The sequence below is a fragment of the Scyliorhinus torazame genome, chromosome 18 (genome assembly GCF_047496885.1).
Source record: "Scyliorhinus torazame isolate Kashiwa2021f chromosome 18, sScyTor2.1, whole genome shotgun sequence".
In the NCBI taxonomy this organism is placed as follows: Eukaryota; Metazoa; Chordata; class Chondrichthyes; order Carcharhiniformes; family Scyliorhinidae; genus Scyliorhinus; species Scyliorhinus torazame.
Genome location: NC_092724.1, coordinates 149084255 through 149100057, shown reverse-complemented (window position 1 = coordinate 149100057; position 15803 = coordinate 149084255). Strand labels below are relative to the sequence as shown.

Sequence of the window (15803 nt, the reverse complement as noted above, 5' to 3'; positions counted from 1 at the left end):
CCAATCTTCACCACAGCTATGTCCACACATTTGTTCCACACCGACAGTGCGGCCACTGACAGCTCATGCTGGACAAACCCAGTATTCAAGCCTGCAGCAGCCAGCAGTCTATGCAGCATATTCTCAAACAGGCCAGCACTACGGATTGCCCACTAATGGAATCAAGACTGAAGGAGGACTACCACCAACGGCAATCTGCACTACAGGCTGGATGCCTTAGTTACTGCCCAGGATTTGCTGCACCACAGCCTGGCCAGACAGCATATTCCTATCAGATGCAAGGTTCTAGTTTCACACCATCACCAGACATTGATGCGAGCAGCAATTCTGTCTCCAAATCGACATGCTTCAACGCTTCTCAGCAGAATCACCCTTCCAGCACAGCATGTGGCCAGAACCAGTATGCACAGTCTCATCCGACTTCAACATCTGGCACATCCATGACCTCGAATGATACTGTTGATGGTACCTCTTCAATATCAATGACCTATCAGCTACAAGATGCCAGCCGACAGCACCACCACAAATATAAAAAGAAAAAAAGAAAAAGACTCCAAATCGGACAGCGCAGTGATTCGACCACTTCTTGGTTCCCGTTGATGGCGTTCATAACCAAGAGAGACATTTGACCATGATGTTTGATGGTTTATGGACTCACATGAATGATTTGGACTTATTGTTTAATCACCGTTCCCATGACTTGTATATACCTTACCTTCTCTACCTGTTCTTTGTTCAGTTTTTCTTAAAGTGTACAGAAAATATGAACATATAAAAAGGGGAGGATGTGGTGATGTGCATCACTGTAAATACATGTAAGCTAGACAGACACTCGAGGGAGCACCAGAAACATCACACACACACACTCAACCAATAGATAAGTTAGATGGGAGGCGACCAATGGACATTCACGATACACAAGGAGGTGACACGACCACAGGGGGGCATTACACCAACCCATACATAAAGGACACCACACACATGATCAGCCCCTTCGGCCAGTGGAGACAGTCAGTGAGGAGAGGCACAGGGTTGATTCATTATCACACCCACCACGTGGAAGACAGCAGCTGGTTAGTCAGTTTAGGTAGCTATAATAGGATTAGCAGTAGTGTCGAACTCAAGTTATAAAAGTGTACATAGTGTAAATAAATGAGTTGAAGTTATTTACACGTCTCGACCTTCCTTGACAAATGCAACACAAGGAAGCCGCTTATGTTACTAAGGAAACATAACAAAACAGTGACTAAAACTGAAATTCTTCTTCAAACCATGGAGTATGTCTGAACATTAGCCCTGAAACATCTTTTTGTGATCCTTGACCTCAGTATCACTTAATATCTTTTCTTCTTCTCAGGTAGGTTGTTTCGACACCCAGGGCGTGCGTGCGGTCAATTCCAACCCCGCAGACCCCAGAGTCCCAACAAAAAAGAGTTAACCAATAATTTGTGATTTCCGAAGATCTTTAACTCGTGACTGCACCAATGAGTACAGACACCAGATTTGTAAGTAAAACATGAACAAACTGTTCATTAATACGAGAAAAAGATGAATTTATAAAGAAATAACAGATCTACCAGTCTACCTAATCCCAAAACCCCATCCTACCCTCCACCCAGACACATACCAGGCAAACATAAGGTAAGGGCAGGAGAGGATTAAAAGCTGGGGATCAGCAGGTGCAACCCATGCTAGCGGTACGTCCAATGTCCCCTGTCCTGCGTCCCCATGTAGGGGCTACTGTGGGTATTGCCTTTCGGTGGACCGTGTGGTGCCATGCCAATGTGAGGTGGCTGGTTGGGTGGGCAGAGGGCATGGCAGAAGATGGGCTGCGGAGGTGGTGAGGGTACCTTTATGGCAGTGGGGCACTCACCCTTGCATCATCTTACTGAATCTGTTATGTTCTGCCTCTATGGTCTTGACAAATTCCTAAATTCCAACTCTCAACATCATACTTTAAGTATGTTTTAGCCACTGATTTATCTGAAACTTTGTAACATACTCCAAGCCACTTAGAAGACCAATAATTACAATCTTACTGCATAACCATCTAATGCATTTAAAGTTCTGCTATTTTAAACCATAGGTGACATTCTCTGGTCTCCCCCCCCACCACGGCGTGTTTCTTGACAGCAGGAGGCAGCCCACCATTGACTGGCGGCAGGATCTATTGGTCCCACCGCTGTCAATGGGATTTACCATTTAATCCACCCCACGCTGTCGGTCAGGCTGGAAGATCCCACTGACGTGAACAAGCGGAAGATCTCGCCCCATATTAATGCACTTAAAATAAGTTGAAAAGGAAATGTAATTAACATAGAGATTAAACATTCACATGGGAATATATTTCTTTCGTGCTGCACTTTTCAGGCTGATATATGTATATTTTGAAAGATAACATAAAATTACCTGATTCTTAAACTGTTCAAGAGTTGGTGGAGTTGGAGGAACACCTCCTTCACCATAAGACTCTATTTCTTCCTGGGTGAGCACGCGCCCATATATCAGAAATTCTTCCAGAAATTCATTACGATCATCCACCCACAAATACGAGAAACTATCAAATGATTCTTCATAATCCTCTGCCTGTTTCATTGTGGTTATCACCTGAGACATTATTTCTTCTCGCATCTCGGACAAATCTGACATCTCTTCAAGGTCTATCTATAATTAAAGAAAGAAGATAATAATTTAGATAGTTTGCTGCTTTCACAGATGATGGATTAATTGCCCTGATTCTATATGAAATAAACTCAAATTAAAATGATATATGCAGTTAAAGATTAATCCAGTAGTTTTAAAAAGGAAATTGATCAAAGAAAACTTGCTTGCATTAACATTTTTCCAAAGAACATATACTGTCATGGCAAAAACAGAAAATACTGGACAATTTCAGCAGGTCTGACAGCATCTGTGGAGAGAAAAAGAAGCTAACGTTTCAAGTCTGGATGATTCTTTGTCAAAACTAGAGAGAACTGGAAATGGGGTCAGATTTATACTGTAGTGGGGGGGGGGGCTGGATAGGGGGCCAGCAATAGAACAAAGAAAAGAACAAAGAAAATTACAGCACAGAAACTGGCCCTTCGGCCCTCCCAGCCTGGACCGATCCAGATCCTTTATCTAAACCCGTCGCTTATTTTCCAAGGATCTACTTCCCTCTGTTCCCCGCCCGTTCATATATCTGCCGAGATGCATCTTGAATGATGTTATCGTGCCCGCCTCTACCACCTCCGCTGGCAAAGCATTCCAGGCACCCACCGCCCTCTGCGTAAAAAACTTTCCACGCATATCTCCCTTAAAGTTTCCCCCTCTCACCTTGAAACTGTGACCCTTCCACCCCCACTCTTGGAAAAAGCTTGTTGCTATCCACCCTGTCCATACCTCTCATAATTTTGTAGACCTCAATCAGGTTCCCCCTCAACCTCCGTCTTTCCAACAAAAACAATCCTAATCTACTCAACCTTTCTTCATAGCTAGCACCCTCCATACCAGGCAACATCCTGGTTAACCTCCTCTGCACCCTCTCGAAAGCATCCACATCCTTCTGGTAATGTGGCGACCAGAGCTGCACGCAGTATTCCAAATGTGGCCTAACCAAAGTCCTATACAACTGTAACATGACCTGCCGACTCTTGTACTCAATACCCCGTCCGATGAAGGCAAGCATGCTGTATGCCTTCTTGACCACTCTAACGACCTGCGTTGCCACCTTCAGGGTACAAAGGACCTGTACTCCCAGATCTTTCTGTACATCAATTTTCCCCAGGACTCTTCCATTGACCGTATAGTCTGCTCTTGAATTAAATCTTCCAAAATGCATCACCTCGCATTTGCCTGGATTGAACTCCATCTGCAATTTCTCTGCCCAACTCTCCAATCTATCTATATTTTGCTGTATTCTCTAACAGTCCTCCTCACTATCTGCAACTCCACCAATCTTAGTAATCTTAGGTGGAGATAGACAAAGATGTCGGGGCAGCGATAGGTGGAGATAGACAAAGATGTCGGGGACAGAAGACAAAAGGAATGTAAATAGGGGTGATTAAGGCTAAGAAGGGTGCTGATGGTGGCACATAAAGAGATTAAAATATGTGAATGGCAGATCAAAGGTGAGCAGTGTGTTAAAGGGCAACTAGGAACAGTTGACCCAAGGAGTGGGGGGAGGTGACAATGATGAGGGAAAAACAGGTCAATGGAAGAAATGAAAATAAAAATAAATTGATAGAAATAAATATGGGGTGAAGGTGGAGGAGAGAGGTGGAGGAGACAGACTATGAACTCTCTCCTCCACCTTCAACCCATTTTTATTTCTTTTTTAAAAAATATTTTTATTCTCCTTTTTCACATTTTCTCCCACATTTAAACCCATCAACAATAAACAATAATCAGCAAGATATGTCAATCCCCATAATAACAACGATCCCATCCGCCCACCAACCCCCAAACATCAGCCCGCATGTTTACATAAACAAATGACAAAAGGGAATCAGGGATTACCCGTAGTCACCCTTAATCTACACAGCCCCCCCCCCCCCAACTAATGTTCGATGTTATCCAGTTCTTGAAAGTGCACAGTAAATAGTGCCCATGACTTGTAGAACCCCTCCAAGCTTCCCCTCAGTTCGAACTTAACCTTCTCAAGGGTCAAGTATTCCAACAGGTCCCCCCGCCACGCCAGGGCACTGGGTGGAGAGGCTGCTATCCATCCCAGCAGGATCCGCCTTCGGGCGATCAACGAGGCAAAGGCTATGACATCTGCCTCCGCACCCGTTTCCAACCCTGGCTGGTCCGACACCCCGAATATGGCCTCTTGGGGACCCGGGTCCAGTTTCATACGCACCACCTTGGAAATTACCCTAAACACCTCCTTCCAGTACTCCCCTAGCTTTGGACAGGATCAAAACATATGAACGTGATTCGCGCCCCCCCCCCCCCCCCCCCCCCCCCCGCGCAACGCTCACACACATCCTCTACTCCTTCAAAAAATCAGCTCATCCTCGCCCTCGTGAGGTGTGCTCTATATACTACCTTCAGCTGTATTAGCCCCAACCTCGCACATGAGGTGGAGGCATTCACTCTCCGGAGCACCTCACACCAGACTCCCCCCTCTATAACCTCTCCCAGCTCTTCCTCCCACTTTGCTTTGATCCCTTCCAGTGGTGCCTTATCCTCTTCCAGAATAGCTCCGTACACCGCTGACACTGCCCCCTTCTCCAGTCCCCTTGTCGTCAACACCTCCTCCAGCAATGTGGAGGCCGGTTCCTCTGGGAAGCTCTGTATCTCCTTCCTGGCAAAATCCCGAACCAGCATGTACCTAAACACTTCTCCCTGCTCTAGCCCATACTTCACTTCCAGCTCCCTCAATCCTGCAAACCGACCCCAAAGAAACAAATCTTTTAGCGTCTTAATCCCCTTCTCTTCCCATTTCCGAAAACTTCCATCCCACCTCCCTGGCTCAAATCTGTGGTTCCCCCGAATCGGCATTTCCCTTGGCCCTAAACCCAACCTGAAGTGTTGGCGAAACTGCTTCCAGATTTTCAATGAAGCTATTATTACCGGACTCCCTGAATATTTCCCCGGAGCTATCGGGAGCAGTGCTGTTGCAAGTGCCTTCAGCCCCGACCCCCTGCACAAACTCTCCTCCATTCTGACCCAGAGAATCAACCCCTCTGACCCAGCTCCGCACTTGCTCCATGTTCGCCGCCCAGTAGTAGTACAACAGGTTCGGGAGACCCAAACCCACTGCCTGCCTTCCCCTCTGTAGCAGCACCTTTCTCACTCTGGCCACCTTCCCTCCCCATATGAATGAGGTAATCCTTCCCTCAATCTCCCTGAAAAAAGACTTTGGCAGGAAAATCGGTAGGCATTGAAAAATAAACAGGAATCGCGGCAACACATTCATTTTAACCGCCTGTACCCGACCCGCCAGTGACAGAGGAAGGCCATCCCACCTTGCCAGATCGGCTTTCACTCTCCCCACCAAACTAGTGATGTTGTACCTGCGAATCCTCGCCCACTTCCGGGCAACCTGCACCCCAAGATACCTAAAATGAGTCCCTGCTCTACGGAATGGCAGCCCCCCCACCCCTGCCCCCACCCCCGGTCGAGACACCACAAAGTACTCACTCTTGTCCAGGTTCAACTTGTACCCCGCGAAAGACCCAAATACCCGCAGTAGCTCCAATATTCCTGTCGACGCACTCGGCTCCGACACATACAGCAGCAAGTCGTCGGCATATAATACACCCTCTGCTCTATCGCCCCCCCCCCCCCCGCACTATTCCTTTCCATGCTCCCGAACTTCTCAATGCGATGGCCAACGGCTCAATCGCAAGTGCAAACAGCAGGGCATAGGACATCCCTGTCTCGTCCCACGGTGGAGAGAAAAGTATCTCAAACTGATATTATTTGTGCGGACACTCGCCTTCAGTTCCTTATATAATAGCTTTACCCAGTTCACAAACCTTGGTCCAATCCCAAACCGCTCCAGCACTGCCATCAGGTACCCCCATTCTACCCAATCAAACGCCTTCTCGGCGTCCAATGCCACAACTACCTCTGTTTCCTTTCTTTCCACCGGTGCCATAACAACGTTCAAAACCCTCCTAATGTTCGAAAACAGCTGCCTCCCTTTCACGAACCCCGTCTGATCCTCCCCTATCACCTTCGGAAGGCACTCCTCCAGCCTACCCGCCAGTACCTTTGGCAACACTTTTACGTCCACATTCAGAAGTAATATGGGCCGATATGACCCACACTCCGTCGGATCCTTATCTTTTTTTAGTAACAGGAATATCGATGCCTGCCCCAAGGTTTGCGGCAACACGCCCTTCCCTATCGCCTTCTCAAACATCCCCACCATCAGGGGTGCCAACCTATCCTTAAATTTTTTATAATATTCCACTGGAAACCCATCCGGCCCTGCCACCTTCCCCGACGGCATCCTCCCAATCGCATCCTTTATCTCCTGCTCCACTATTGCTGCTTCTAATGTGGCCCTGTCCCCCTCCCCTAGCCTCGGGTACTCCAACCCATCTAGAAATTCCTGCATCTCACCCATTTTTATTTCTAGCAATTTATCTTTATTTTCATTTCTTTCATCCGGCCTGCCCTTCCTCTCTCTCTGGCCTCCCCTCCACCCTCCACCTTCCCTGTCCGTTCCTTGCGGTCTCGTAGGCTCCCGTGTGCCCATAACCCCCCCCCCCCCTTGCTCTATGGCTGTTGGCCTCGAACAGGTTAATGCAAGCAAGTTTCCCGTTCCAGCCTCCCCGAACAGGTGCCGGAATGTGGCGACTAGTGGCTTTTCACAGTAACTTCATTTGAAGCCTACTTGTGACAATAAGCGATTTTCATTTTCATTTTTCATTTCACAGGTCCTGGAACAAGTTGGTGAATGGTCTCCACGCTTTGTGGAAGCCAGCCTCTGATCCTCAGATAGCGAACTTGATCTTCTCTAGGTGGAGAAGACTGCCACTCTTGGGCATAACTCCACCCTCACAACTTTGGACATTGCCTCAAAGAAGGCTGTCCAAAACCCGTCAAGTCTGGAGCATGCTCAAAACACGTGGGCGTGGTTGGCCGGGCCTCTCTGGAACCGTTCACATTTGACCTCCACTTCTGGGAAGAACCTGCTCTTTCGGGTTCTTGTCAGGTGTGCTCTGTGCACCACTTTCAGCTGCATGAGATTTAGCCTTGCACTTCAGGAGGTGGATTGGCCCTGCTCAGTGCTTCGCTCCAGAGTCCCCATCCAATTTCCATCCCTAGCTCTTCCTCCCATTTTTCCTGTGTTTCATCCAGTGGGGAGCGTGTCCTTTTTAATAGTCGTCCATACAGGTTCCCGCAGTTTCTCCTCCCCAGGTTGCCCACGTCCAGTAGCTCCTCTAACATTGTGTGTCTCGGTCCACCAGCATGTGCTTATGTCCTGATCCTCATGAACCAGAAGTCCAGCTGTGGGTCAATAATCTCAATGCGTTGTGGGTGCCGCGGGAGAGAAGAAAGTGAAGGGAGTAAACCCCAACAGAAAATATGGAATGGAGTCCCATTGATGGTTATCTGTTATTTATCAGGCCGCTTCCTGGCAACACCTGCAGCAGAGTTCATACCAAAGGTTTCTGGTTTCCTCCATTTCTCTGAACAACAATAGCAATGAGAGGGGTGTCCTGATGTGAGGGAATCTCTAGATCTCAATATCATTTTCCCAGGGCTTTGTCCAGGAGAGGACTTGTTTTTCTGCCAGGGGAAATCCCAAGACAAATATGTGAGCATGGAGTGGGTTTCACAGTAGAACACATGCTACCTGTGTGTGGTATTATAGGTATTACGGTACCTGATAGGCTGGAGCACCATTGGTGGAAACTGTAGGCTTTCAATTGGTTAGGATGTATGGTAGCTCCGCCCTGCTAGGCGGGGTTTAAGAACCCGTGCCGCCCCAGCAGCCTTCATTCTGTACCTGAGCTGCTGGGGGAAACACCTAGCTTATTAAAGCCTTCAGTTGGACTACAACCTCGCTTTAGTGGTCATTGATCGTGCATCAATTTAATAAGCTAGTTTCTTTCAGAAGAAAGGATGGAGCTCCGAATCAAGCCGGAGTGTCTGCAACTCAGCCACCGCGCGGTGAACTCAGCGGCAATCTTCAAGCACTGGCTGGCATGCTTTAAAGGGTATCTCGGGACGGCCGAAAACACACCCATGGGAGAGCAGAAACTGCAAGTCCTGCACTCAAGGGCGAGCCCGCAGATTTACACCCTCATCGAGGAAGCGGAAGACTTCGATGCAGCAATAGAGCTGCGAAAAGGACACTATATTCACCCGGTAAACCAGGTCTACGCCCGGCACCTGCTTGCAACAAGGCGACAAACCCCTGGGGAATCACTGGAAGAATTCTACCATGCACTCCTGGTGTTGGGGAGAAGCTGCAGCTGCCCGCAAGTTTCGGCGAGCAAACACACTGAACTCTTAGTCCGGGGCGCTTTCGTGGCAGGTATGTTGTCCTCAGAAATCCGCCAGCCACTGTTAGAAAAAGACACTCTGGGTCTCAGGGAGGTACGGGCCCTTGCAGTCTCCCTGGACATGGCCTCTCGGAACGCCCGCGCTTACATTCCCGACCGCGCGGCAGCCCCTTGGGCAGCGAGGAACCCCTCCGCGGCCGACCCCGAGACTTCCCCCATCCCTCCACAGGCCTGCGATGCAAGGCGGCCTGGCAACCCTGGGGGGCCCCGCTGCTACTTTTGCAGGCAGACAAGCAACACCGCCAGCGCTGCCAGGCCCGTGCATCCACCTGCAAGGGATGCGGCAAAAAGGGCCATTTCGTGAGGGTATGTCAGGCCCGTGCGGTTGCCGCGGTCTCCGGCGGCCAATGCGGACCGCAACCACAAACTTCTCCACGGTCTCCGTGCGGCCAGCGGTCGCCGCCATCTTCCTATTCTAGGGCCACGTGCGGACCCCGGCCGCTGCCATCTTGTTCCGCAAGAGGGATGGGGGCCGCCATTTTGTGCACCCCAGCCATGTGCGACCAATGGGAGCCGCCATCTTGGATGAACCCCCAGGAACCCAGCTCGGCTGACCAAGCACTGCCCGAAGAGAACTCTCAACTGCTGCGATTAGCCTCGGTGACCCTGGATCAGTCCCGGCCTCGAACACTCTCAACTGCTACAACGACCGTATTCATCAACGGGCACGAGACGCCCTGCCTAATCGACGCTGGGAGCACGGAGAGCTTCATACAGCCCGACACGGTAAGGCGCTGTTCTCTCCTCATCCACCCCGTTAGTCAAAAAATCTCCCTGGCCTCCGGTTCACACACAGTGGAGATAAAGGGGTTCTGTGTAGCAAACCTCACAGTCCAGGGAAGGGAGTTCAAAAAATTCCGTCTCTACGTCCTCCCCACCTCTGCGCGGCTACACTCCTTGGTTTAGATTTCCAGTGTAACCTCCAAAGTCTAACCTTCAAATTCGGTGGCCCTATGCCCCCCCTTACTGTCTGCAGCCTCGCGACCCTTAAGGTCGACCCGCCTTCCCTGTTTGCGAACCTCACCCCGGATTGCAAACTCGTCACCACCAGGAGCAGACGGTACAGTGCCCAGGACCGGATCTTTATTAGGTCAGAGATCCAAAGGCTACTGAGGGAAGGGGTCATTGAAGCCAGTAACAGTCCCTGGAGAGCTCAAGTAGTGGTGGTAAAGACCGGGGAGAAGCATAGGATGGTCATCAACTACAGTCAGACCATCAACAGGTTTACACAGCTGGACGCGTACCCTCTCCCCCGCATATCCGACCTGGTAAACAGGATCGCGCATTATAAGGTCTTCTCCACGGTGGATCTCAAGTCCGTCTACCACCAGCTCCCCTTCCGCACTAGTGACTGCAAATACACTGCCTTTGAGACAGATGGGCGGCTCTACCACTTCTTAAGGGTTCCCTTCGGTGTCACCAACGGGGTCTCGGTCTTCCAGCGCGAGATGGACCGAATGGTTGACCGGTGCGGTTTACGGGCAACATTCCCGTATCTCGATAATGTCACCATATGAGGCCACGACCTTCAGGACCACGACACCAACCTCCGAAAATTCCTCCAGACCGCAAAAACCCTTAACCTTACATACAACAAGGATAAATGCGTGTTTAGCACCGACCGCCTAGCCATCCTCGGCTATGTAGTGCGAAATGGAGTTATAGACCCCGACCCTGAACGCATGCGCCCCCTTATGGAGTTCTCCCTCCCTCACTGCTCCAAGGCCCTGAAGCGTAGCCTAGGGTTTTTCAGCTACTATGCCCAGTGGGTCCCCAACTATGCGGACAAGGGACGTTCCCTGATCCAATCCACAGCTTTTCCCCTGTCGATAGAGGCCCGCCAGGCCTTCAGCCGCATCAAAGCACTTTAAAAGCACTTGTCTTTGCAGGGGCAGGCCAGTCGATTTCGGCGGGAGAACAGCTGGTGAGTGGTGAGTCAGTTTCAGCGGGAGCATTGGGGAAGGAGGTTGCTGGGAGGTAAGTCAACCTTTAAAAGCACTTGTCTTTGCAGGGGCAGGCCAGTCGATTTCGGCGGGAGAACAGCTGGTGAGTGGTGAGTCAGTTTCAGCGGGAGCATTGGGGAAGGAGGTTGCTGGGAGGTAAGTCAACCTTTAAAAGCACTTGTCTTTGCAGGGGCAGGCCAGTCGATTTCGGCGGGAGAACAGCTGGTGAGTGGTGAGTCAGTTTCAGCGGGAGCATTGCGGAAGGAGGTTGCTGGGAGGTAAGTCAACCTTTAAAAGCACTTGTCTTTGCAGGGGCAGGCCAGTCGATTTCGGCGGCGTGAGAACAGCTGGCTGGTTAGTCAATTTCAGCAGGAGCTGAGAATTTTTTATTTTTTTTTTATTTTAAATTAGTTTTTTAGGTGGGAACAGGAAGTCGACCCGCGGACGTCTGGGAAGACCCTCCCCAATAAATTCTGGTGGAGAGGAAACCCGAGACACTACACGTGTAGTGTCTCCCACCCGCCCTCCTCCTCTAACCTAATAATAAAACCCATTGGTCTGAGGTAAGTACCATATTTTATTATATTATTATTATTTTTTAGCCAGATCTTGGTAGAAAGTTGGAGGAATGGCAGGGAAGGGAGTGCAATGTTCCTCCTGCAGGATGTTTGAGGTGAGGGATGCAGTTAGTGTCCCTGCTGATTTTACCTGCAGGAAGTGCTGCCATCTCCAGCTCCTCCAAGACCGAGTTAGGGAACTGGAGCTGGAGTTGGAAGAACTTCGGATCATTCGGGAGGCAGAAGGGGTCATAGATAGCAGCTTCAGGGAATTAGTTACACCAAAGATTGGAGATAGGTGGGTAACTGTAAGAGGGACTGGGAAAAAACAGTCAGTGCAGGGATCCCCTGCGGTCGTACCCCTGAGAAACAAGTATACCGCTTTGGATACTTGTGGGGGGGACGACTTACCAGGGGTAAGCCATGGGGTACGGGCCTCTGGCACGGAGTCTGTCCCTGTTGCTCAGAAGGGAAGGGGGGAGAGGAGCAGAGCATTAGTAATTGGGGACTCTATAGTCAGGGGCACAGATAGGAGATTTTGTGGGAGCGTGAGAGACTCATGTTTGGTATGTTGCCTCCCAGGTGCAAGGGTACGTGATGTCTCGGATCGTGTTTTCCGGGTCCTTAGGGGGGAGGGGGAGCAGCCCCAAGTCGTGGTCCACATTGGCACCAACGACATAGGTAGGAAAGGGGACAAGGATGTCAGGCAGGCTTTCAGGGAGCTAGGATGGAAGCTCAGAACTAGAACAAACAGAGTTGTTATCTCTGGGTTGTTGCCCGTGCCACGTGATAGTGAGATGAGGAATAAGGAGAGAGAGCATTTAAACACGTGGCTACAGGGATGGTGCAGGCGGGAGGGATTCAGATTTTTGGATAACTGGGGCTCTTTCTGGGGAAGGTGGGACCTCTACAGACAGGATGGTCTACATCTGAACCTGAGGGGCACAAATATCCTGGGGGGGAGATTTGTTAGTGCTCTTTGGGGGGGTTTAAACTAATGCAGCAGGGGCATGGGAACCTGGATTGTAGTTTTAGGGTAAGGGAGAATGAGAGAATAGAGGTCAGGAGCACAGATTTGACATCGCAGGAGGGGGCCAGTGTTCAGGTAGGTGGTTTGAAGTGTGTCTACTTCAATGCCAGGAGTATACGAAACAAGGTTGGGGAACTGGCAGCGTGGGTTGGTACCTGGGACTTCGATGTTGTGGCCATTTCGGAGACATGGATAGAGCAGGGACAGGAATGGATGTTGCAGGTTCCGGGGTTTAGGTGTTTTAGTAAGCTCAGAGAAGGAGGCAAAAGAGGGGGAGGTGTGGCGCTGCTAGTCAAGAGCAGTATTACGGTGGCGGAGAGGATGCTAGATGGGGACTCTTCTGCCGAGGTAGTATGGGCTGAAGTGAGAAACAGGAAAGGAGAGGTCACCCTGTTGGGAGTTTTTTATAGGCCTCCTAATAGTTCTAGGGATGTAGAGGAAAGGATGGCGAAGATGATTCTGGATATGAGCGAAAGTAACAGGCTAGTTATTATGGGAGATTTTAACTTTCCAAATATTGACTGGAAAAGATATAGTTCGAGTACAATAGATGGGTCGTTTTTTGTACAGTGTGTGCAGGAGGGTTTCCTGAAACAATATGTTGACAGGCCAACAAGAGGCGAGGCCACGTTGGATTTGGTTTTGGGTAATGAACCAGGCCAGGTGTTGGATTTGGAGGTAGGAGAGCACTTTGGGGACAGTGACCACAATTCGGTGACGTTTACGTTAATGATGGAAAGGGATAAGTATACACCGCAGGGCAAGAGTTATAGCTGGGGGAAGGGCAATTATGATGCCATTAGACGTGACTTGGGGGGGATAAGGTGGAGAAGTAGGCTGCAAGTGTTGGGCACACTGGATAAGTGGGGCTTGTTCAAGGATCAGCTACTGCGTGTTCTTGATAAGTATGTACCGGTCAGACAGGGAGGAAGGCATCGAGCGAGGGAACCGTGGTTTACCAAGGAAGTGGAATCTCTTGTTAAGAGGAAGAAGGAGGCCTTTGTGAAGATGAAGTGTGAAGTTTCGGTTGGGGCGATGGATAGTTACAAGGTAGCGAGGACGGATCTAAAGAGAGAGCTAAGACGAGCAAGGAGGGGACATGAGAAGTATTCGGCAGGAAGGATCAAGGAAAACCCAAAAGCTTTCTATAGGTATGTCAGGAATAAGCGAATGACTAGGGAAAGAGTAGGACCAGTCAAGGACAGGGATGGGAAATTGTGTGTGGAGTCTGAAGAGATAGGCGAGATACTAAATGAATATTTTTCGTCAGTATTCACTCAGGAAAAAGATAATGTTGTGGAGGAGAATGCTGAGCCCCAGGCTAATAGAATAGATGGCATTGAGGTACGTAGGGAAGAGGTGTTGGCAATTCTGGACAGGCTGAAAATAGATAAGTCCCCGGGACCTGATGGGATTTATCCTCGGATTCTATGGGAGGCCAGGGAAGAGATTGCTGGACCTTTGGCTTTGATTTTTATGTCATCATTGGCTACAGGAATAGTGCCAGAGGACTAGAGGACAGCAAATGTGGTCCCTTTGTTCAAAAAGGGGAGCAGAGACAACCCCGGCAACTATAGGCCGGTGAGCCTCACGTCTGTAGTGGGTAAAGTCTTGGAGGGGATTATAAGAGACAAGATTTATAATCATCTAGATAGGAATAATATGATCAGGGATAGTCAGCATGGCTTTGTGAAGGGTAGGTCATGCCTCACAAACCTTATTGAGTTCTTTGATAAGGTGACTGAACAGGTAGACGAGGGTAGAGCAGTTGATGTGGTGTATATGGATTTCAGCAAAGCGTTTGATAAGGTTCCACACGGTAGGCTATTGCAAAAAATACGGAGGCTGGGGATTGAGGGTGATTTAGAGATGTGGATCAGAAATTGGCTAGCTGAAAGAAGACAGAGGGTGGTGGTTGATGGGAAATGTTCTGAATGGAGTACAGTCACAAGTGGAGTACCACAAGGATCTGTTCTGGGGCCGTTGCTGTTTGTCATTTTTATCAATGACCTAGAGGAAGGCGCAGAAGGGTGGGTGAGTAAATTTGCAGACGATACTAAAGTCGGTGGTGTTGTCGATAGTGTGGAAGGATGTAGCAGATTACAGAGGGATATAGATAAGCTGCAGAGCTGGGCCGAGAGGTGGCAAATGGAGTTTAATGTAGAGAAGTGTGAGGTGATTCACTTTGGAAGGAATAACAGGAATGCGGAATATTTGGCTAATGGTAAAGTTCTTGAAAGTGTGGATGAGCAGAAGGATCTAGGTGTCCATGTACATAGATCCCTGAAAGTTGCCACCCAGGTTGATAGGGTTGTGAAGAAGGCCTATGGAGTGTTGGCCTTTATTGGTAGAGGGATTGAGTTCCGGAGTCGGGAGGTCATGTTGCAGCTGTACAGAACTCTGGTACGGCCGCATTTGGAGTATTGCGTACAGTTCTGGTCACCGCATTATAGGAAGGACGTGGAGGCTTTGGAGCGGGTGCAGAGGAGATTTACCAGGATGTTGCCTGGTATGGAGGGAAAATCTTATGAGGAAAGGCTGATGGACTTGAGGTTGTTTTCGTTGGAGAGAAGAAGGTTAAGAGGAGACTTAATAGAGGCATACAAAATGATCAGGGGGTTGGATAGGGTGGACAGTGAGAGCCTTCTCCCACGGATGGATATGGCTGGCACGAGGGGACATAACTTTAAACTGAGGGGTAATAGATATAGGACAGAGGTCAGAGGTAGGTTCTTTACGCAAAGAGTAGTGAGGCCGTGGAATGCCCTACCTGCTACAGTGGTGAACTCGCCAACATTGAGGGCATTTAAAAGTTTATTGGATAAACATATGGATGATAATGGCATAGTGTAGGTTGGATGGCTTTTGTTTCGGTGCAACATCGTGGGCCGAAGGGCCTGTACTGCGCTGTATTGTTCTATGTTCTATGTTCTATGTTCTAAAGCAGACATTGCGAAGGCCACGATGCACGCCATCGACGAGTCCCTCCCCTTCCAGGTCGAGAGCGATGCGTCCGACGAAGCTCTGGCGGCCACCCTCAACCAAGCGGGCAGACTGGTGGCCTTCTTCTCTCGTACCCTCTATGCTTCCAAAATCTGCCACTCCTCAGTCGAAAAGGAGGCCCAGGCCATAGTAGAAGCTGTGCGACATTGGAGGCATTACCTGCCGGCAGGAGATTTACTCTCCTCATGGACCAACGGTCGGTGGCTTTCATATTTGATAATGCACAGCGGGGCAAGATAGAAAACGACAAGATCTTGCGGTG

General features: G+C 49.5%; 1 protein-coding gene across 1 annotated transcript in view; it reads right to left on the bottom strand.

Moving 5' to 3' along the window:
- The window catches only part of LOC140395604 (dynein axonemal heavy chain 17-like), an 896966-nt gene that overhangs the window by 612160 nt on the left and 269003 nt on the right, over positions 1-15803 (bottom strand). The window contains exon 20 of the mRNA XM_072483576.1: positions 2410-2664. Coding sequence (XP_072339677.1) covers positions 2410-2664 — 255 coding nt within the window. The remainder of the gene's footprint in view (positions 1-2409; positions 2665-15803) is intronic.